This window comes from Chenopodium album, chromosome 8 (assembly GCF_948465745.1).
Source record: "Chenopodium album chromosome 8, dcCheAlbu1.1, whole genome shotgun sequence".
NCBI lineage: Eukaryota > Viridiplantae > Streptophyta > Magnoliopsida > Caryophyllales > Amaranthaceae > Chenopodium > Chenopodium album.
The window spans coordinates 66,843,733-66,868,932 of record NC_137841.1 but is presented as its reverse complement, the minus strand read 5'-3'; the positions used below and the strand labels follow the sequence as shown (position 1 = coordinate 66,868,932).

Here is a 25,200-nt window from a genome sequence, read left to right as displayed (position 1 = left end):
CTAGTTTTATATAATTTTAATGAAAATATAGTATAAAAATCACAAACCACATTAAAGTGCGGTTTGGTCTCAATAATTTTGGAAACCGCAAACCGCGGTTTGATCATTTTAAAAAACCGCACCGCAATTTTCAAACCGCAAACCGCACCAAACCGCAAAAATTACGGTTTGGTTTGCGTTTGGTGCGGTCTAAACCCACTCTGTACAGCCCTACATATATGTTGATATATATGTACGTATAAGAGTAGAGTAACTTTATTTTGTCTATAAAAGTAACCTTAATTTATTGTGAAAGTAATACTTCCTCCGTTCTGTTAATATTGCAACAAGGAGGAAATTACGCATCCCAAAACACATTTTATATGCTAAATATCTATAATTGTGTAAGAGTAAAAATTATAAAAAGTTGATATTGTGAAAGTATTTTATAAGACGAATCCAACAAGATCACACTTGACTATATTTTGCTTAACGTATAACTCATATTATATGGTCAAACAAGAGTGATGAATAGTGCAAAAAAATCCATTGTTGCAATATTAACAGAACGGAGGAAGTATCAAGTAATTTAAAAAAAAAAGGTAACTCGCGTATTTAGCAAGTCCTTACCTCATTTTCCATCAAACTAACCCCACATATGTCACGATAACCCTGTTATGTGACTAGATACGTATAACAATTTGTCAATTTTGTGACAAAAATCGGATAAATAATTAAAATTTGAATGAATTCCTTAATAATGATAGCCAATTAATTTTTTTTAAAAAATAAATTTAAAATTATATCAATTGATAATATCTAGTTTTATACTCGTAAGATTCTGGTAAAATTTATCTTATTAATTCTTATACAAAAATCCAATAGAAGACCAGTTGTATTATCCGTACATTGCACCCAAAAAAATATCTAGTAGCATTATTATTATTATTATTATTTTGACAAATGCATTATATTTCAATTACAGGTTCTTTATGCATAATCAACTTTTTTTTTTTTTTTGAAAGAAGTCCTAAAGGACATTAAATTTCATTAATAATAGCCATACGGTATCTATAATTGACAATTAACGATAATGAAAACGAATTTAGCAAAATCAAACAAGAATTAATCGGGGAAAGACTCATAATCAACTTTTATTCATATTCAAACAGTATATATTTACAAACTTTTATTCATATTAAACTAACATTATATCCTCCAAAATTTCTTCTATTTTTCTTTTAAATTTAATGGAAAAGTTTTCATAAATTATTTGTACCATACTCTAGTACAGTATTAGGGTTTGAAGGTTTGACTTTGTTGTTTGTACAGAATTGACTAATTGGTCCACTAAATTATAGTGTAAAAGAATGGAATTACCATCATCATTGAGTAAATACAAAGCATGGAGTTTTGAGGAAAACAAGCTGTTTGAAAATTGTATAGCAATGGAATACGTTAGTTCGGACGAGTTCGACTGGTGGACGCCAATCGCTAACGTATTTTTCAGAGGCACAAGAACACCGGATGAGATTAAGAATCACTACAATCAGCTTGTGTTCGATGTGAATGAGATCGAAAATGGTAGGTTTTGCATACCCGAGTACAAGGATGACAAGGTCGACAACTTCAATAATGGTCACGATAACTTCATCTACAAGAAAAAGAAAATTAGATATACTCAATGGTCTAAAGATGAACACAGGTATGTAATAATGTATAATTAAAGAAGCATAAGTCAATTCATTTATACAATTAATATTGATCATCACTAGTTTTATACACAATTGGTGGTAAAAGTCAACTTTTATTTTTTATGTAGTGTAAAATAAAACTTTTTTTTTGACGTACATGGTAAAAGTAAATAAGTGCTTTGTGGTAAAAATTTTGACTTTTATCACCTCCAAAATACCACTTATTTGCTTTTACCACCTACATAAAAAAAAGTTTTTGGATTTTACCACCAACTAACGGATTCTTGAGGGCCGACCTTTTTGTCGTTTCCTCTTCATCTTCCCCGATCTTCCATGTTAACCAGCCGACAATGAAATCATCCCACCTCGATTGGTCAGAATTTCGGTTAGGGCTAGGGAGGGTTCAGAATTTGGTATTGGCTAAGGAGGGGGTCAGAATTAGGTGGTGGCTAGGGTTTAGGAGTGAGAAATTTGGTGGTGGCAAGGGTTTAGGAGTGGTCAGATTTCAGTCATAGGGGGCTTTATGGATAGTCATAATTCGGTGGCTAGGGTTTTGAGGTCGGAAATTGGTAGAAAGGGGGTCGGAATCCGGTGGGAGGGGGTTGGAATTTGTGACAGTGGCCGGTGCGTTGTGCGGTGGTTGCTGTGTGGCGAGTTGTTGGTGAGCTGGTAAAAGTCAAAATACGTAAGTGGTAAAACTTTTTTATTTTTACGTTAATGATAATAGCTTAAAATCATTTTAATTATTTATGTTTTAGAGAAGGTAGCTAGGTTTTTAAATATTTTTTGTTCTCTTAAAAGCATATGTTAATTATGTTATCTGTCAAATTATTAAAGATTTAATCTGGCATGCATCTTTTATTTGGAAAAATATAGTGGCGTAAGTCGTAACTCCTTACCCTACATATCTTATTATTACTTGTATAAAATGAACTTACATAAATTTTATTGTAAGACGGTCAATTTAAAAGTAAGTGTAACTTTAAAAGGTAACTTAGCTTCTAATTTATAATACTAGTAAGTTTAATTGTATTTTAATGTGTAATTTCAAATGGATATGTGGTATGAAATTAAAGCTAATATAATCATCTAATGCATGTTTTTTTAACTGTCTTACAATAACTTGATAAAAATCCGCCTTAATCAAGAATTTGTGTTTTATTTTACATATTATTTACACCTTATTAATTGACATCCCAAATATATAAATCTAATTTTGTTTATATATTGTAGGTTATTTGTGATCGGTGCAATGATTTATGGAGGAGGTGATTGGAGAAGTATATCAAGGATGGTTGTGAAAACAAGGTCTCCAATCCAAGTAGCTAGCCACGCCCAAAAGTTTTACGATAGGAAAAAACATCCAAAAAACACCAAGAGGGCTAGCATCCATGACATTACTACGGTTGATCACGATACCGCGCTCGATCTCTGCCAAAGAAATTTTATTGATCTTCAAACTTTCCAGAGTTATATAGCGAAACTTGCAGAGCAAGACCAGGCCACTGGTGAACAAGGACGACATTAATTCGAGTCAAGTTAGTAACAAGTCAAGTTTACAAAAAAAAAAAAAAAAACAAAAAAAAAAAAACAAAAAGAGTAACAAGTCAAGCTGAATTCGGGTTTCAACACGTAACTATACCTATCAAATTCCACAAAATCATGATGTGTGATCATTCGCAGTGTTTTTTATTCTACATTGGTAAAAAGTTTTATGTTAGACAAGGTGGCCGGGCTTTCGTATCTTCACGAAGGAATTCTCTCGGCCTCTTTCATAGTCCAACCCTTTGTTGATTAATCTTCCAAGCCCATTAAGAGTTAGCTCAACATTTTCACGTGATGAAAATTCAGTTACTTTAAATAATATAGTTCGTTGGTGTATGCATTTGGATAAGACATGTCGCCCGCCCCGTACGTAGTTCATATTTAACCTTCGACATCATCTAGTGCAACGAAGCACTAAAGTATTCAAGATGGATAATTTGATACCACCCCGATCGATACTTGAAAAAGGCATCCGATTCGGTTGGTGTTATAGTTATTGTACTAACTCTATTTCTTTTAGTCGTAATAAAAGAATTTTTTATACCTCACAAATTAAATAATATCCTTTTATTACAATTAAAATGAAACGGAGGTAATATTTGATTTGTGTGTAATGCCAAACAATATGTTATAAGTTGTGAAAGCAATCCATCAATTTAAGAATGTAAACAAGATATGCAAGGGTTTATGTGGGTCCGGTGTGGACACCCCACTCCTCCTTTGCGCGGATGCACACAACTTACTTTTGGGCCACCCTTGGACGTATGTTTCTTGAGGCTTGAATAGATGCGTAGCTTAGCTCTCCCAAAATTTCTAGTATGCGAACATGGCATTTTTAGTTGTGTGTGCGATCTAAATCTAGACTAGGCAAACGTGTCGTTCGGGTCGGGTCAATCAATATTTGGGTTGAGGCGGGTTAATTCGGGGTTTCAGGTCAATGGCAATTCGAGTCGGGTATCGAGTCAGCACTTCGGGTTGGGTCGATTCATTTTGTATCGGGTCAATTCCGATTGGGTCAGTCTTCGGGGTTCAATTATCGAGTCAAGTTCGAGTTGGTTTAAATTCGGGTTGGGTTTAGTTCGGGCCAGGTCTATTCGAGTCTGGTCAATTTTCTCCTATGTCGATGTAGAAATTTGACCAATATTATATTATAAAGATCAATAAGTATAATTAAAGTATAACAGTTGAATATTAATAATATATTCATTAGACATTTCCAACAATACTATATGCACAAGACTGTATTGATTCATATGTATGATCACTATCATTGACTAATTGGTCAAAAATTCAAATTAGAAAGTGAATAGTGGAAAAAAAAAAATTCAATGTAACACTTAAAAGAAGAAACTAAGAGTAATAGTAATAATTACAATAACAAAAACTAGTGTTTCTAATCAATAACACACAATATTATACTGTTTTATTTAGGTTAAGTTCGATAAATGTTTACTTATGTAAAATAATTAAGCCTTAAATCAATTAGGTCATTTTGAATATTTGTTAATTTTAGGTCGAGTCATTTCGGGTATAGTTTAGGTCGCTTTAGGTTTTGTCTTTTTTTTTGAAGAAATATGACCAAGTGTCTTAGTGTACCTTTTTTTGCATACGACAATAAGCCAATAAATTATTTCAAAATTTGATCAACATATTTTTTTATACAACTTGTTATCGAATAGAATTAGACCTTAAACATGTAAGTTGAAGCCTACAATATAGAGTTTCCTGCACCCTAATTTCGGTATCAATATGAGAACGGATTACTAGTAGTTAACTAAGAAAGAGTTTCACAACATATAAGAACTTCACAAAACCAAGTTGTAAGATCATTTGCAAGCTTGAATACTAGTGTTTCCTAAGCTACATTGTTGATTGTTAATGTTAGACAAGGCCACCGGGCTTTCGCCTTTTCATGAAGGAAACTCTCTTGGCCTCTTTCATGCTCCAAGCATTCAGCTTTGAGATTTTTATGCTAAGGCTTCCTTTGTTGAACACGAACAATCTTGCTTCCTTCTCAATGGCTATAGTCGGATAGACCCTTGATGTGATGCACGCCTTTCCTTCCCCTCCAAAACTTTCCACAATCGAATGATCAATCTATAAAACAGAATTACATAGAAAATATGAGTTACTTATTTGATAATACGAAATAAACAGAAATTTTGTTACATTACTTACCAAAGTTCTTAGTGAGATGTTCTCCTGAAGGGGATCAATGTCAACGAAAGCTCCAAAGCTAGTTGTATCAATATCTTTACTCAAGGAGGATCTGTAAAAGGTGCAATTATATACAGTATGAAGAAAAAAAACAGAGAATTTTAAAAGATTATGCAAGGAAATAGAGTTGTTTGATTGTTGAAATCGACCTGCTCAAATCGTTACACATTAGGACTATAGGCCTACTATGACTCTTGAACACCCTGAAGAAAATTACAGTTTCTTCTGTCAAGTTTTTGGATGCCAAAACTCGCAAGCCAAATGGTCCTAATTTTCCGCCTTCTGCTGCATTTTTCTGAGCACAGAGCAGCTGAGGATCAGTCCAACTAGGTTCCATCTGTTCGATATCTTCCAAGTTTGGCAGCTCGAATGATACTTCTACATCAGCCTAACAACAGAAAGAATAAGTCCATAAATCACCGCGTAGCTGTTAAAAAGAACAAAGATTTTCTGTATGACTTACCTGTGCTGCTGTGATGCCAACAACCTCAACCAATGATCCACTCTCGAGTTCTTTGCCTTGGATTTCTACTTTATCCTTACGAAGACTTTCAATCTCTTGGATTGGCCACTGCATCAGTTGCTTTCCACTAGTACTAAGCCATACTACTCGAGGTAAAGACTACAAAAGTGCAAATCAAGAATGACCTCATCCTCAAATGTGCTAAAGATAGAAATATGACAGCAAAATAAATTATTCGTGTTTGTTGATTTCGTTTAATCTTTTTCACATATGTTATAACAGCTTTCTTTCTAATGTTCATTCACGACGAAGAATAACATCAAAGCAAAAATTTAAAGTGAAAAAAAAAGAACCACATGTGCCAAGAAAGATTATAACTTGATAAATGTCAGTAGTGCATATTACCTGAAGCCCTGACCACCCTTTTTTCTTATCATTTGCTCTGCCATCAGCCTCCAATATCCACCCCCACAATATTCGTGGTTTTTTCTCACCATCGAAAAATGTCTTGGAAGCATAATATTTACTTCCATAATCATATCTCCAATCAGTATTACCTTCCATGAAGTCAGTTGTGTCTACCTCGAATTCATTTGTTTCAGCCTTATAAAAGCCTAGTACATAATGATCATGATCAAGAAAACTTGCCTTAAGAACAAATTTGGTATTTTCCTTCACAAGATAGTTCTCTGCTCCATCTTTACTATTGATGGTCACAGGATAGAAATCCGGACACTCCCACATCCCGGTTTTTGCTGATGAGTGAAGAGGCTTCTCACTTCTAGTCCAATTAACAAAATCATTACTCTGGTACAAAAACGCCATCCCTCGGCCATCTATCTTTCCGCCTATAAGTACTTGCCATGTACCATCAGGAGCCTGCCAAGCAGTTGTAGGGTCTCTGAAATTGCTTGGATCAATGTCACCACCTGTGGCGGCTATCACAGGATTATGAGGCGACTTCACCCATTCGGTCAGATGGGGATCAGATGGGTCTTTAGGGAATGCCAAATTCTGTGACTGGAAATTCTGAGTGTCTGCACCAGTATAGAAAATGACAGGTCTTCCTCCTGGGAGTATGGTGATTGATCCAGAGTAGCAGCCGCCTAATTCATAAGGCTCGGTTGGATTAAGGGCATGTTCAAGATGAATCCAGTTGACTAGATCATGAGATATTGAATGACCCCATGTCATGTTCCCCCATATTGCGGAGTAAGGATTATACTGATAGAACAGGTGATAAACACCCTTATAGTACAATGGTCCTGTCATAGGCAAATTTTACACGAATTACACGTTTTTTTTTTAAATGCAGAGAATAACTCAAGCTCAGTCTCACCACTTTGTGAAGCATTTGTAACTATAAGAGAACATGACATACCATTAGGATCTGTGAGTTCATTAGCCGCGATTCAACAATCCCACCATCAATTACATACATATAAGGACATAGAAAAAACAGTAATAAGCTAAGCATTAAATTGACAGTAGACAAATAGCATAATCATTCATAATGAAGTTGAGATTGATTAAGGCTCACCATTCATCCAATTCTTTTGAGGTTGAAAGTGGAACGCCGTCCTGTAAGGCTGCTTCGTACCTGCAGACGCCTCATTCTGACTGACGGCGGCATCAGAAACTGCAGCAAAGCACAAAAGTACAGCCAAAACAACAGGCATTGCCATCTTATTATATACATTCAATCAACACAACTACGAGCTAAAATGGTTACCAACTGTTTTATTTGTCAATTGTTAGAGTAGTTCAGATTAATTAAGTCAACTTGTTGTGTTTAATATAAATTTAGAGATAAAATATTACCTGACAAGTTGACAGATAGAGAAAATATATAGTTATATAATTAACCAATTTTCTGGAAATGAGCACATCTACCTCAGTCTTACGACGACTAGTTCAATTATAATTATCTACAGATTATTTACCTTCTAAATTAAGATAATTGCTTAACATTATCGCTATCTTATGGCATTGAGCTGTTCAAGCCTTAAATATAGGGCCTTTTATCTTTTCCTAATATTTATCCATTATTGTGATTTATTTCAGTAAAAACATGTAATGCATTGGATTCTTGTAAAAAAAAAAAAAAATAAAAAAAAAAAATAAAAAACCATGTAATGCATTGGATCAATATTTCAAATGCACTGAATATTTTATTGTAGTAATGTTAATTATGTTATTGCTATTAAAAAAAAAATATGTTATATACGGAGTATATCAAATGTTATAAGAACCCGCATATCTGCAAAATATTTATGTAGGATGATAAAAATATTTCTGGATTAGTTGAGACCAAAAATAAAAAAAAATATTAGAGAAGTACTAGAATTAATTGTTACTCCATAAAATACTTGTAAAAGTTATCTTAATATAATCAACAGTTACTTTTACACAAAATATAAGTAAGAAATTTGCACAGTAAGAATTACTTGCTTATAAAGGCATAAGTCATAAGGCATAAAATTTTAAAAAATGCCTCATTATAAAAATTTATCTTTAAGAAATTATTTTCTTTCCATTTATAATACAATAATTATATAACGTAGCATTTTATGGTTACCCTTAATATGGTTAAAAGTTACTCCAAACTAATTAACAATTACCAAGGCCGATATATAATAAAATTATACTCCCGTATAATAAAATTAATGTAAATCGGATCAACCAAAACCTTTTGTAAGAGAATGCAGTAAACAATTTTATTATAATTAGCAATTTGGCAAAGTGTGCATAGCAAACTAAGATCAATTGAAAACTATAAAGTCAAGATTTGTCCTTATTGACACTTTCAATTAAAAAAATGCATATAAAAAGATATGGAGAAGAGCAATGACAGTACATATTGATTAAATTATTCATTCTAAAAAGTATATAAAATAGAAAGTTATTGAGAATTGAGGTATTTAAAATTCTTAATCTTTTCTAATCCAAGAAGCAATGTTTAATATCACATCACATGCAATTAAGATTAATATAGGCAGTGTTTTGCATGATGACTAACCTTTCGGCTCATATATAGCGTATACAAGTCGGAGAAGCAACAAAGTTAGAGCGAGAGATGGCATGTTTATATATTTACATTTCATCTTTGATTTTCCAATTCAATTTAATGAAGATATCTACTACATATATGTTGAAAGGAGGAACTCATTCATCATATGTATTTAACTCTACAAGTAAGAAAGTGAAAGAGGGAGACGACTGTTCATGCATGCTCCAAGACTTTATTGTTAAATAGAATACACCCTTAATTAAAATGATATATACTACCTCCGTTTCTTTTTAGTTGACACATATTCCTTTTTAGGAACGAAGTTTTTTTAGTTGACACGTGTCCTTTTGGGTAAGTTTTGTACCTTGCATTTACAAGGTACCCCACTTGTTTTTATCATTCTATCTCACTTTCTCTCATCTCCTTAATATATGTGCCTAAATCAAACGTGTCAACTAAATAGAAACGGAGGAAGTATATAGCACTATTATTTAGTTTACTTTGTTTTCACTTATTTCAAATAAAATTAGCTTTTAGGCCCGTTCTACGCATAGGTTGCGTATAAGTTATTATTTATGCTACAAAAATCATTTAGGAACGAAAATGACTTTACAATTTATAACATTAACATGCATTGTAGTTACTTCCTCCTTTTTATTTTATTGGACCATTTGGACTTTGACACTATTCACTTAATGTTCTTTGACCATCATTTGTGATTTAACCATTAAGAAAAATATAGTCATGAGAGATCTAGTTAGATTCGTCTCGAAATCTTCTTTTCAAATATCAAATTTTTATAATTTTACAAAAGTATAATAGAAGATATTAACAGCTAAAGTAATGTATTGGCAAGCGTGAAATCTCTCATGGTGTAATAAAAAAAGAACGAAGGAAGTATATAAAATCAAATAACTGAAGGCAAAATACTTACACAATTACACTCTTTGCATTTCTTGTCATTCAAGATTTCCTTCTTTGAGATTTAATTTATTTCATCGCAATCACCATTTTTATCGTAGCATGCACAGATTTTACACAACAATTTTAGAGATATTTTTTTTAGACTTATTAGAATTAGATACTTAGAGGAAATATGGGTAGACATAAAGGATCAATTAATTAAGTTACAAATTTAACTAAATTGAATTTGAAAGATGAATGGAGAAGAGGAAAAGATTACAAAATTATTAGAGCTATTGGTACATAAACGGGGGAAGATGAAAAAGTTTTACAATAAGTCAGTAACTAATGACATATAATGAAGGCCAAAGATTATAAAAAAATATAAAAGAAAATGACAACAAAATGTAGAAATAATGGAAGACGTGTGGCAAATGGGGTTTATGTTTTTTAATACTAACTAAGTATAGATAGATAAGTTTGGATCAAACTAAGAGTTTGTTCACATTTACTGAACTGAGGTGAGTTGAACTGATTGGAGCTGAACTGATTGAAGCTAAACTGAATTGAACTGAAATGAATATTTTATGAGAGAAGGAAATTACGAGTTGAACTGAACTAAACTGAATTGAACTGATTGGAGCTGAACTGAACAGATTGGAGCTGAACTGACCAGACGACCCTAAGTTCTAAGTTTCAATACGGGTGAATAAAAAGTTACCGGATTCAACTTATGACAAAAATATTTGTAATAAGTTGAGATAAATTTAAGTGAATTTTGATAAGTAAAAACTTACATGAATAGAACACACCCAATAAACTTAATTTTGTAAAGAATGCATCTTACTCAAAATTTGTTGTAAAGCATTCACTCTATTTCAAAGTATGTATAAGTTTGACTGTTAATATAATATGATATATGTAAAACTAATACTCATATTAATTTAACAACATAATTTAAAACATTAATAGTATTAATACAATGGTCAAAGTATGTACATAAATAGTGTAAAAGGTCAAATTATGTCAATTATTATACATTCTAAAATGAATAGAGTAACAGAAAGTGGGGTCAAAGTTAAATGGAATAGGCAATTGGTAAACATGCACGAAATTATGGTAAGAAGGATGCATGCTTATCCTATGACATGCAAATAATTCACAACTAACGTTGGCCTCGTGACGAATTATATCCTATTGGCATCTTTATATTATTACAATCCTCTTTGTAACCTTCAAGTATATACTTTAGTACACAGTTGTAAGTATCGTGAAAGAATCACAAAAATGGCTGTTGAAAATGCTATTAAAATTGATGCTAGCAACAACAAAGACGACGTCGTTGTGAAGGATCATCAAGAAGTGGAAAATAGTAGCATTGTCGAGAATGATGGGTGTGAGAATGCACTCGAAAAGATTAATCCTTCGATTCATGGATGGTATGTTAATAAGTGTGACGAATTTCCTGGTGGGTATATATAACAATCTCTAATCCTACTTTATTTTCTTTAATCGAAAATATATTATATGCTTTAATAACAGTTTTTATAAGCATTTGTCAAAAAAAAAAAAAAAATGAAAATGTTTAGGCTATGTTCTGTTTTGTTCAGTTCACTAGATCCGATTAACATTTTTCTAATCAGGTTAAAACTTTTCTGGTTTGTTATTTAGTACTCGTATGAATTACGGTAAATAAAATTTGCTTTGATATGTCTAATCTAATTTTCTTATTTGACCAAATTTTGACCTTATTTGTACATTAATTATAAGATAAAAAACTCATCAAATGAAATGTCATTAGACTAGTATAGCTATGAACTTTCGAAATATTATATTTTCAATCTGATACTATAATCTAGTTTAGCCTGGTCTAATTTGATTTGATTATTTTTTAATTAGGCAAATATCAACTTTTTTTTTTCTGACAAAAAATATAATATCGACTTAAATAAGTTGAATGGAACATATTCCAGCTAAAAGTCACAATATGTATGACATAAAAAAGTCGTCACAATCTTATGTGTCAAACAATGTGTTGATCGTTGAGTAAAGAACTAAAGATGATAAATTGGTGGATAAAGGGAAAAAAAAAACCAATTATATAATAATAATAATAATAATAATAATAATAATAATAATAATAATAATAATAATAATAATACATTAGGCAATTAGAGTTTCCTCCCACAAATAAAAGATAGTTAAAATATTAAAAAAAAAAAAAAAAAAAAAAAAAAAAAGGTAAGAAAATACACAAAATCCTAATTTTTGTAATATTTTTTCAATGTACAGGGGAAGCGGAACTCTTCAAAGCTGAAAAAGTTTTATTTGAAGGAAAATCTAAATATCAAGATTTTCTTGTATTTGAGGTATGACAAATTGACATTTTTCACATAGTATCTCCCTCTAGAAAAGAGGGGAAAAAAAAACCATATGCTTATTATGATGTCATGTCATAATTAATTAATTAATTAGTGAGTAGTTCGGGTGTTGTCTGGGTTGCTACCGTTAAAGACGTGCAATCAATAAATTTTTTTAAATACTTTTCAAAACTGCAATTGTTATTGTTAAAAATTGAGGTTTTTTTTTTTTTTTTTTAAGAAATGATCCATTAACGATTGTTTTAGTATCTTTTTTTTAAAAAAAAATATTAAACATTGTGGTTTGCACTTATATAATTTTTTTTACATGTTAATAAAATAGTTATCTTTTATTTAAGAGGTTGAGGGCCGGGTTCAAACCTCCCTATCCTTATATTTTTATATGGAGTAATGTTGGTTGCTTGGGTGACGTGGCATTGTTTGAGTGATTATGTGGCGTCATGAAATGTTGAGAAGATGATGTGGCGCAACAATTGTGTGGCACATCGACGTTCTTAGGAACGTTTTTTAATAGATTAATTAGTATAGATTAGTACTCCGTACGTATCTCACTTAAAAACAACTCATTATTTTGTTATTAATTTTGATGATGACATGGTATGTGTAATGGTATAGATTAGTAATCCGTAGCTCAAGTGGTTAGAGTTTCTCTCTCAGTTTTGATCGATCTTGGGATTGATTCTAACCCCAACCCTTATGGCTTTCTAAACAAAAAAATAAATAAAAAAAAAATTAAATAAAAATAATAAATAAATAAAATCTTATTAAGACAAACATTTTCCATACACCATAATCATTTCTACCTTAGCTTATAAAGTATGGAGTAGAATGAAAACAAGTTCACCTTTTGATTTATCCCCTCAAAAAAAAAAAAAAAAAATTCACCTTTTGATTTAAATATATATACCCATAGTAAGGGCCTGTTCCGATTGACTGAACTCAGCTGAACTGAACTGAACTGAACTGAACTTATTAATTAGTGATTTCTAACTACGGATTAGTGATCTTTGATTATTTATTGATTATTTATTACTATACATATGTGTATATACAAATGTACATATTATTATTAATATTATTATTATTATTATTATTATTATTATTATTATTATTATTATTATTAATTTTGATTATTATTATTATTATTATTTATTATTTATTGATTATTATTATTATTATTATTATTATTGTTATTATTATTATTATTATTATTATTATTATTATTTATTGATGATTATTATTATTATTTATTGATTATTATTATTAGTATTATTATTTCAATTATTATTGTTATTATTATTATTATTATTATTATTATTATTATTATTATTATTTATTGATGATTATTATTATTATTATTATTATTATTATTATTTATTTCTTATTGATTATTATTATTATTATTGTTAATATTATTATTATTATTATTATTATTATTATTGTTGTTGTTGTTGTTGTTGTTGTTGTTGTTGTTGTTGTTGTTGTTGTTGTTGTTGTCGTTGTAATAAGAGCTTAAAAGAATGAAATTTGGCTTTATATCATTAGCAATATCATTAGACGTAAATTAAGAGCTGAACTGAACTGAACTGAATTTCAACGAAAGAGAACAGACCCTAATAATCACAAGTATACGAATTAAATTTCAATTTTCATGAAAAATAAGGAAATAGAATAAGGAATTTTGATTTTATTTTTTACATTATTGCTAACTCATAGTGAGAAATATACTTTATTTGTACATTCGTATGAGTATTAATTTGTATTTTGTATTTTATTTAAAAAGAATGCATCATACGGGAAGATTTTGGTTCTAAATAAAGAACTTCAAATAACTGAGAGGGACGAGTGGGCGTACCAAGAAATGTTAACACACCTTCCTCTTTGCTCCATCCCTAACCCTTAGAAGGTATGCCTCGTTCCTTGTCTTTTAATTAATTATTACATACATACTCGAGAAATTAAATATTATTCCTTTTAACCCTTGGAAGGAGTAGTATATATTTACTACATATGTTAATTATTATGTGCAACTTTAGGATATTATTTGTGAGATATAAAATAATTCAAAGTTGCACAAACATTTAACGGAGGTAATATTAAACATTTAATTGATATAATCTTGTTTTAATTAAATTTCATAATTAATTCTAGTTATTAGTTATTGGAGGAGGAGATGGTGGAATTTTACGTGAAGCATCTCGGCATCCTTCCTTGGAGCAAATTGACATATGCGAGCTTGACCAGATGACAGTAGATGTGAGTTGCTTTCTAATTTCTATATGTTTAATAAAAGCTAAATACTCCATATTAGATAAAGATGAAGTCCATGAAGATGATAATTGGCGTATAATAAATTATAAAGTTATTATTTACGTAGGGAAATTAAAGTCGTTTGTAATTCATGTCTAAGAACATTGAAAGCTCGCTCCATCTTCAAATTAAATGTGTTTTTGATTCTTTCATGAGATTTCATCTACACTCCCAAAAAAATAAATTCGCATCTAGATAAATTGTAATTGATGCTGAGATAACCTTATAAACATGCAATATGATTTAATTATATACTTTCTCTAGCTCTATTAACGTGGCCTTAAACTTCATAATTAAGTGAGCGTGTGTCATATTTTGCTTGAACATACACTAATGTGAAATTTATTTTGTTTTAGTTATTTTAGTTATTTTGGTTGAATTAAGATTAACAATATAAACTATAACAAATTAGCAAGGCTAGTTGAAACTTAAGAGACTCACTACAAGAAAATAACTTTTTCGTAGCGATTATTTTAACCTTTAGTATCGATTGTAATTGCAACAAAAAGCTTTCCCAACGAATGGTCATTCGATACAATATCCCCCTGTTGCCTTAGCCTTTAGTAGTGGTTTTCAATATCGCTGGGGTTGGCCTCAATAATCGATACGAAAAACTACATCCAATCGTGGTGATTATTGTAGCGATTACAATCGCTATAAATGTTCAACTCATTTTCTTCAAAAAAAAAAAAAAAAAACATGCATATGATCTTTACAAGATTCAAACATGCAACCTCAAACTCTTATATTAAATGTTTCACCAATAAGCTATGACATATTTTATATATTCTTTGTCAAACAATATTTATATATCTAGTGTTGAAAAGGTTTTTCGTGTCGATTTTTAGGATTTAGTGGTGATTGTAAATGATACGATTTCTCAAAATTATATAAATGTGTAAAAATAGTGTGGATATGTATCATTGTGCTTTCCGTATCGATTTTATATGGGAAAACCATGGCGATTGTAAAAATGATACGACATCCTTAATTATTTCACAAACATACTTGCATATTATAGCGTATGAACAATCGCTACGAAATAATCGCTACGAAAAGTGATTTTTCTTGTAGTGACTCTAAACTCTAAACCAAAGTTTTTATTGACACATGCATATTCCAGGTTTATGCAACTTATTTCCCAGACATAGCAATTGGCCACAAGGATCCCCGAGTGAAGTTACATGTGGGAGATGGTAAGACCAACAAAAAAAGTTGCTCTAAAATTGATTACTTAATTAAAATTTTAATCATCACCTTAATTTACTTAATTATAACCTTAATTTATGTACTAATTATTCTTAACCAAATGGTCTTCCTTATAGGAGTGGCCTTTCTGAAGTCTGTTCCACAAGGAAGTTATGATGTTGTGATATTGGATGCATTTCATGTCATAGGTTCCTTGGGTAAGTCAATTGCACCCCCTCACTCTCCCTTCGCGTCGTAAGTGTAATAATATGTTTACTAGGTTTTTCCCTTGCCCATATTAGTTATTACGTATATTGTTTTATCCTCTTGCATGCATGTGTGCTAAATAAACTAGAATGTACCCCTTCTGATGTGCTGAAAAATTAAAATTTAAAATAATAAAGGAGTACGTAGGTTTTGAAAATTGAAGGTTTAAAAGGTTGTGTGGATAATTCATGAAAAAGTAAGAAAAATCGTTTCAAAATAAATAGTAATAAGAAAAATGATTGATCCAAAATTATTAAATAATATAGTTAGGTTAACATAAAGGGAAATTCTCAATGGTAGCCTCATGTTTTTGCTTTTTCTCAATGGTAGCCTACTTTTTTTTTTGTTCTCAATGGTAACCCTCAACTTTTTAAAAGTTGCAACCGTAACTTTATTAACTTAAAAAGGTTAAGTAGTTGTTAAATGTAACTAGAGTTAGAGCATTTAACCATGTTTTCTTAAAATTAAAAAAAAAAAAAAAATCATTTAACTATGTTCAATTTTTTTCTCTCTCCTTCACTTCATGGTTGTCACGATCTTTCCCCCAAATACCCACCATCCCAGCCACCCTCTCCCCCTCCTTCTCACTGTATCTCCTTTGAGATCAACAAACCCGTTTCTCGCTCTCTCCTTCCCTTCATGGCTGCCAGCTTGCCACCCTTCATTTCCCCAAACTATGAGCCTCGACGGCTCAACCCCCTTCCCCCTTCACCCACCACAAGTCGCGCACTTATTAATTTGAAAATCTTAATACTAATTTCGAAATTGAAAACGGATTGTAAATTCAAATTAAGACGTTCAATTTCTCGAATTTGAGGCTCTCTCCCTAGTTTTTGATCAAGTTTGGGGGAATGGGAGAGACAGTTCAGGTTTTGGGGAAAGGGGTGGAAACGTGGAAGGGATGGGTGGGATCTCGGGGTGGTGGTTGTTGTGGTGTTGGGACAGAATTTCCGGTGAGGGTTGGACGGCCGCTAGCGGGCTAGGTTTGGCCAGGCACCGGCATACGGTAAGGGAGGGGGAGACGGTGGTGTGAGGTGGCCGGGGTGGTTTTTTTTATTATATATTTTTTAAAAAAGTTAACCTTGGTTTTTTATATATAATAAAAATTAAGTTAACCTTGGTTTACATTTATAATAAAAATAAATATAAAAAAAATATATTTATAATAAAGTTAGTTTTAACAGAAATTTAACGAAAAACCATTATTAAGGTTACGGTTGCAACTTTTAAATAGTTGGAGGCTACCATTGAGAATCTAAAAAAAAGTTGGCTACCATTGGGAAAAAGCAAAAACATGAGGCTACCATTGAGAATTTCCCTAACATAAATGTATTGTAATAAGTTGCATTAGTTTTATCATCAATATAATGTCACATTACATGATTTAGGTCATTAGGTGTAAGGGTATGTGTTTATGCTAAATTTCGTCAAGTAGGATTTGATGTGGGATACGGGTTACGGATCAACTAAATTAAAATAAGGAGCATGAAATGCGGAATGTAAATAACAGAAAAATAAAGGGAGAGGGAGGAGACATGATATGGTGACGCGGAAAACCCCAATGAAGGTGGGTAAAAACCGCGGGTGGCAATGAGTCCACCAATCCACTATAATACGGGCATAAAGCCAATAATTACAAGTACAATGTGTATTTTACGTTTGATGACATAACAATGTATAAGTAAATGTATGTACATTAGGTGTTGGACTAACGTAGTACGGCAAGGAGGTTGATTAGGTGCATTATTATGGGTAGAAATATATCTTTGCAAGATTATACAAAGGCTTAAAATATAGTAGCAAGGAGGAAGTATTTGTAGTGGATTGATGATGTGGATGAAATTATTGTAGGAGTTTTATGGGTATTTTCGGAGGTTGGCAGGAGGTGGGTCAAAATAGTTGTTTTGTAAGTAGCTAATGGATGATGCCTCATGGGAGGAACTTGTTCTCTATTTATAGAGATTTCCGTATGTAGACAATAGACGGTTGGAGAAGGATGAGGATGCCCTCCATGAAAATAGAAAATAGCGGTTATTCAATCTTTACTTGGTCTTTCAATGAATGTAGACGGTTTGGAGTACACATACGTGCAACAACTTTAATTGACTTCTTCTTAGTGGTAGATATTCTCTCCATAACTTTAGGAAGCATCCATAACCATCTTGACTCGGTCTTATATATCTTGGTCTTGAATGTCAACGTCGGTCAACAGTTGTACAAAATGTCCCATAACAGTATGTAGTGATAAACTAACTCTATTTGTTCATCTTAGTTTTTGGTCATGTTATTGTGTACTTTCATGGACCTATTAAGTAACACGCCGCATGTAACACACTAACACGCGCATGTAACACGTGATGTAGGGTATGATGCCAATGAGCTAGTGGATGAAGGGCTCTTAGAAACAGTGGCGAAGGCGCTACGCCCAGGAGGTGTGCTATGTGCTGGTGCAGAAAGCTTCTGGAACCAAGAATTTGACCTTGAAAGCAACATCTCTATGTGCCGCAAAATTTTCAAAGGATCTGTTAACTATGCTTGGAGTAGTGTACCTTTCTACCAAAGGTATGTACTCCCTTTGCTTCCAAATTAGTTACATTAATTTATTATTACATTAATTAGAAACAAGGATTAATTGAAAGTTCCTTATTAATGTTCTGAATCGAAAGAAGTAATATTTTAATAGAAGTCATAAATATAGGTGGGTCGTGGATCTTGTTGTAATTTTGTGACAAATAACGTAAAACTTTTTCATGTATATGAGAATGAGCCGATAATGATTGCGTGTTTGGATACTCAATAATGGATTGAAATTGGATGATACTTGCATAACTAGCTCACCTATGGTTGTATACTAAGATAAAGAAAATCAATTGGCCCTTTTTATTTCAAGAGGAAAATAGAACTATTAGCCTTAAAATTTTACTATCCTCAAGTTTTCCCATTTTAAATTTCTTAATTTCAGTGGCGTCATAGGATACATGCTTTGCTCCACTGAAGGGCCACCTATTGACTTTTTGTACCCGGTCAACCCGTTAGACGAAAACGAAAACTCTGGGATATCAAACCAGCCGTTGAAATTTTATAACTTAGAGGTAATAGATTTCAAAATCGCTTATTAATACTACCTCCGTTAACTATTATTTGTAACAAAGGAATATTTTATCTCACAAATAATATCCCTTTGTTGTAAATAATGGTTAACGGAGGTAAGTATTAATATTATTGTTGTTGTTGTTTACAAATTAAAATAAGTAATTTTTTTTTTTGACATCACAAAGTGTCATTCGACTAGTGTATTGAAATGATTTAGGGTTTGTTTGGTTCACCTTATTCTTGTTTATCTGAATTTATCTAATCTGATCTTATCTTATCTTATCTTATCTGGTCTGGTATGATCTAATCTAATCTGGTCTGGTCTAATCTGAATGTCAAATTTAACCAAATTTTGACCTTAAATATGTGATAATTTACCCGGAAAAATTTTGTCAAGTCAGGTCTTGTTAGATTCATAATAATGTGTATCTTATTAATATGTGATTTTCATAATTTTTTTATTACAAAATTAAAGATATTTAGCGATAAAAAACTGCACATGAAACGATAATCTGATCTGAACTGAACTTATTTTTTGTGATTTAATATGATATGAACATATTTTTTCTAATTTGATATGATCTAAACTTATTTTTTCTAAAATAAGTAAAATAAGGTGAACTAGACAAGACCTTACTTAGTCAATATATGAAGTATATAGTATGAATGTTTTTAAATATTTACAATTTCCACATCGGTGTATTGAAATGATTCAGTCACTCAATATATTAATTTTATATATTTTCATATACATCCTATTATGAAGACACAGTTTTGCTATATTCTTTGCTTAGAGCATGCACAACAATGAGGAAAAAATAATTTCCTCATTCTCTCTCTACCCACTTTCTCTCTCCTTTATTTCATGAGGAAAACTGGTGAGGAAATTTTACCCCATCAATGATCAAAAAAAATTTCCTCACCTTTCTCTCTCCTACTTATTCCAATACTCCACTTACTTTTATCTCTCTTACACATCACCATATATTTGTTGATTTTTGTTTAATTAAGTGTAAATATTACGATTTAGGTTTAGTAATCAAATTATTTTAATGAATTTAAAATATAAATTTCTAATTTAACGTGCATAAAAATAAAACCTGAAAAAAAAATTCCGTAGTAATAAAACCGAATTTTTTTGGATAATAATAATAGAACGAAAAATAACGTACAATCGTTAACTATTCTACATACTAAAATAATATATTGTCGTACAATTATTATAAACTATTCTACAAACTTTAATATTTAATAACCTTACATTATTAAAATTACGCTTACTGAATTCGAACATTGTACGATATTTGATTTTTTTACTCATTAGTAGAACCATATTTTTGCCAAATGTGTTCCACTAAATCCGCCTTTAAAGAAACATGAGTGTCTCTATCACGTAAGGTCATTCTTCTCTGAACATACGTGTCAAAATCAACGTTAGGCGGTCGGCCAACATTGAATTCAAAAGGCTCGTTGTTGTTCACCGTGACACTTATTGTTGCACTGTTGTGTTGTGGCCGATCTTGTTCGTAGTACTTTCTCAAAACTTCGGCCCGAGTATAGTTGTGTCGTTCATCTTCGACAATCATGTTGTGCATAATGATACAAGCTTTCATAATATCGCACAAAATGTCTTCGTTAAAGGCAAGTGCCGGTTGTCGTAGTATGGCGAACCTGGCCTGTAGTACCCCAAACGCTCGTTCAACGTCCTTCCGAGCAGCGGCTTGTTTATCAGCAAATAATTTATCCTTCTGAAGTTGAGGTAGAGTTATACCTTGAATGAAAGTAGGCCATTTAGGGTAAATGCCGTCTGCTAAATAATAGCCCAAGTTGTATTCATGGCCGTTCACAGAAAAATTAATTGGAGGTGCCCGGCCATGCAAAACATCATCAAACACCGGAGACCGATAGAGGACATTAAGATCATTACAAGCTCCAGGGATTCCAAAGAAGGCATGCCAAATCCATAAATCTTGATCTGCCACGGCTTCCAGAATAAGGGTAGCATTTTTACTTCGGCCTGCGTATTCCGCTTTCCATGCCATAGGACAATTCTTCCACTCCCAATGCATGCAATCAATGCTACCTATCATACCGGGAAAGCCACGCATTTCATTTTGATACAAGACTCTCCTTAAATCTTCGTCCGTGGGACTTCTAAGGTAATCAGCTTCAAAATGGGTGATAACCCCTTGGCAAAAGTGTTGCAATGCATTCCGAGCGGTAGTGTTACCAATGCGTAAGTATTCATCCACGGCATCCGGGGCGGTCCCATATGCCAACATCCTAATTGCTGCGGTGCATTTCTGTAACGGAGATAACCCAAGTCTGCCAGCTGCATTCCTACGTTGTTGGAAGAATTGATCTCCTTCAACGACCTTGTTCATAATCCTACAAAACAAAGGTCGTTGCATTCGAAATCTACGGCGAAACTGTTTTTCGTTGTATACTGAGTTACTTGCAAAATAATCATTAAACAACTGTACATGCCCCTTTTCCCTATCTCTCTTATCTGTATCGCCTCTAGGCTCTGGAACACGATCAATTTCGGTTATGGGTTGGGGTTGTGTTTGGTTAGGCAACATAGTTGGTAGCTGAGTAGTGAAAAAGTCATCAACTAATTGATCAAATTCCGCATATTGATCAGAATCAGATGAGCTTGATGTTGAGCTAATGGAAAACATTTTGTATGTGGGATAAGAAAGAATTTTTGGAGGGTTTATTATATTTTGGTGTGTTTGTGGGTGATTGTTTCAGTGGTATTTATAAACCATGGACTCAATGTGTGGTCATAAACTAGAGCGACAATTCAATTGCTGACACGAGTGACAATTCAATGACACAAAGTTCACATGACTACTATCAATCCAAAAAGACACGAGTGACAATTCAATGAGACTTGTCTACTTTTCAATGACTACTGAAAATACATTAAAGGGGATTGACATAAATGAGACAAGTGACTTTTCAATGCAACCCAAAACAAACAACTGATTACGACTAGTCATTGCTTAAAACAAATAAACTTCAGTACATACTTAGCTCATTACAAATATATAATCACAATACTTAAAAACCTACAAGAGTCTTCGCCCGTAAACTAGTTCAATTAACTCTTCCTTGTGCGCCTCTTCAGCAGCAGTGAGTGGTGTTGTCTTACTCAAATACAATTGCAGCATATCAAAATTCATCTTCTTCTCTGCTAATTCAACTTGTTTTTGCTTCCTCTTTTCCTTTTCCCTATCAAGTTCCAACCTTTGTTGTCGTAGATTTGCTTCTCGTTCTCTAACCTCAGTACACGCCCTCATCTGTTCACCGATACTCAGAAATGCACTCTCGGAAGCCACTGCTTTGCCCTTACGCTGAGATTTCGTTTTTTTAACACCATCAGGTCGTCGTAGACCTCCCGACGAAAATCCATCAGTTCGAACGTCACTCTCACCCTCAGCCCTCGACCTCTTCCCACTTCCACTACTATTTTCTTCGTCATCAGCACCACAAGCCTTTCTTTCCTCTTTCGACAGACCCCATCTAAGCTTTGTCCTCCACTTCGGGTCTTGATTAACCATTTCCACTGCGTGGGGAAAAGCAAAATTATGTTGTGGATTAGTGGAGATATAAAACAACTTTGATGCATTTTTAATTCGATCAGCTTCGTTGTAACCACTTCCACTTTCTGGAAGTTTACCCGCTTCCTCATAGCAACTAGTCCACTGAAGCAAATCAGCTGCCATTCTTCGCCAATGTGTCTCTAAACTCTTCAAAGGTCTTGGCGGTAGTATATGCGGCTTCTCTGCTTGAGCTGCATTATAAGCGTCACATACTTTTCGCCAAAGGTGAGATGCTTTTTGGTTCGTACCAACAAGCGCGTCTCCACTTATTTTCAGGTATAACCCAATTAGAGCTTCATCTTCAGCAACTGACCAAATGCGACTTGCTTTAGCTAGTGGTTGGTTGGTCGGTATTCTAGGAGGTGGTGGAGGGTATTGAGGTGTCTCCGGAACAGCTTCTTCTTGGCTCTCATCATACTCAGAGTTGCTCCCTACAGTAACGGGAGGAGTTTGTTGTTCATAGTAACTGTTTTGATTAGGAATTTGTGGAGGTGTTTGTTGGTGATCAGAATTTTGCAAAGACGGGTTGCCTAATCTTCCTAGGAATAGTTGAAAATTGGGATTAGTGATGAAATCTTCTCCTAAATCAGAAAAATGTTGAGAAAGATGATAGTAATTAGGGTTGTTGGGATCCATTAGATTGTATGTTAAAATAACAACAATAATTACTTTATTTTAAAAAAAAAAAACCTCCGGAATTACAATAAAAAATTAAATAAACGATAACGTATTAATTAAATATTAGACTAATTAAAAAAAAAAACAAATTACTTAGGAACACACAAAAAAACCCTTTATTAACTTAACAATAGAAATTAAAATTTTGTTTTTAAATAAACAACAATAATAATTACTTGACAACAAAACTGCTCCGAAATTATAATTAAAACAACGAAACAAAATTATGGGAATTTTTTTTTTTTTTTAAAATTATAGCCTTTCTCAAATTTATATAAGAAAATAATATTTAGATGTAAGTAGATTTGGGAGAAAATTAGCAAAAGAAAAAATTTGTGCTTTTTAAAAGTTTGTCAAAATATGTCAAAATGGATGTCTATTTGTAGGGAAAAAAATTTTAAGACCGTTTGTGAATTTTTTTTTTTTTTTTTAATTATATCTAAACGAAAATAGCCGTTTAGATATGTGACCGTTTTAAAACGGTAGGAATTTTCTGATTGGGTGAGAAATGCTGACAGGACGCGTGTCAGCCATTCATTGGCGCTGCTGACGCGCCCTGTCAGCGGCTGCAAATATATTTTTTTTTTCATGAGCAACCATCAAAACGACGCGTTTTGATGGAAGCTTGTTCTTTCAGCTTCCCAAAACGCGTCGTTTTGGGGGTGGGCTCAGCAAAAAAAAAAGCTGCGATTAGTAATTTTTGTGGGGCCCACTATACACTATTCATCATCAGATTTCCTCATCCTATGAGCATTTTTGGACTTCCTCATGAGCAAATTTTTTTTTTCCTCATTGTTGTAGTACCAAATTCATCATTTTTGCTCAACATTTTTGCTCATGAGGAAAATTTTCCTCATTGATGGCAATGCTCTTACAAGAAAAAGCTCTCACGGCACATGCCTAATGATGAACTTTTTCAAAAATCTATATTAACCAACAGGCGGCTAAATATATGATCGAGCTCAATCAACTATTACAAATAAGTTTAGTTTATTTTAGATTTTGAATTATCTGAAACATACTTAATTTAGTTTATTTTATCTGTAAATTATAAATAAGTTTCCCTAATAAGAAATTATTTAAACTAATCATATACTTTTCAGAAATTAATAACTCTTTTTTAGCGCAATATATCTTGTATTCTTGTAAAGTCGTAATAAATGGAAATAAGGTGAGGAAAATGTGAAATTCAAATTTATTATTTATATTATTATATTATTTCTAATCTCAGTTTCAATTGTTTTCCAGATGCATGCTGCAGCATTTCGCTTGCCTACATTCGTGAAGAAAACTTCAGCCAATTTCAAGAAAAAATGTTTTTATTAGTGTGTGTTTTGTCCCATTGGAACTTTTCAGTCGTGTTTGATTAAATCATATGTGTTGTAGACACCTTTATCCTTCATCAAAGAAGGAAGATTTTTTTTTCAATTCTAAATGGTGCCTAAAGAATTATGTGATTTTTTTCAGTCGTGTTTGATCAACAAGATTCTTACTCTCCATTTTTAAGATCATCACATTGGCTTTTGCATAAAGTTTTATGTGATTATTGTTGCCTCGTTGGTGAGTAATCTATTACTTATTCCTTATAATTTAAATTATATTTGGAAATTTCATTTCAGTTCAGCTCCAATCAGTTCAGTTCAATTCAACTTTTAATTTCCTTTTCTTATAAAATATTCATTTCAGCTCTATTTAGTTTAGTTCACTTCAGCTTAGTTGACTTTAACTCAGCTCGGTTCAGTAAATGTGAATAGATTCGTATAATAAGGTTTCAAAATAAGGTGAATGGTCTATTAGTCATAAGACAAATATTTCCATCCCTAATTAGAAACCAAATCAATTTACTCATGGAAACAAGAAGACG

General features: G+C 32.3%; 2 protein-coding genes and 1 pseudogene across 2 annotated transcripts; 2 read left to right on the top strand and 1 right to left on the bottom strand.

The window, feature by feature from the left end:
* The first annotated feature begins 1,349 nt into the window (after positions 1-1,349).
* On the top strand, positions 1,350-3,201 carry LOC145555371 (transcription factor SRM1-like). The gene is made up of 2 exons (XM_081617116.1): positions 1,350-1,684; positions 2,907-3,201. The coding sequence occupies exons 1-2, from the start codon at positions 1,350-1,352 to the stop codon at positions 3,199-3,201; spliced, it is 630 nt and encodes a 209-aa protein (XP_081473242.1).
* Positions 3,202-5,061: 1,860 nt separating this feature from the next.
* LOC145555370 (beta-fructofuranosidase, insoluble isoenzyme CWINV3-like) lies at positions 5,062-7,583 on the bottom strand. Its single transcript, XM_081617114.1, has 7 exons — positions 7,439-7,583; positions 7,280-7,288; positions 6,304-7,163; positions 5,899-6,057; positions 5,585-5,823; positions 5,397-5,487; positions 5,062-5,315 (listed from the first exon to the last, which is right to left on the bottom strand). The coding sequence occupies exons 1-7, from the start codon at positions 7,581-7,583 to the stop codon at positions 5,100-5,102; spliced, it is 1,719 nt and encodes a 572-aa protein (XP_081473240.1). The 3' UTR covers positions 5,062-5,099.
* A 3,515-nt stretch (positions 7,584-11,098) lies between these two features.
* Positions 11,099-24,904, top strand: LOC145555369 (spermidine synthase 2-like; annotated as a pseudogene).
* Positions 24,905-25,200: the final 296 nt, after the last annotated feature.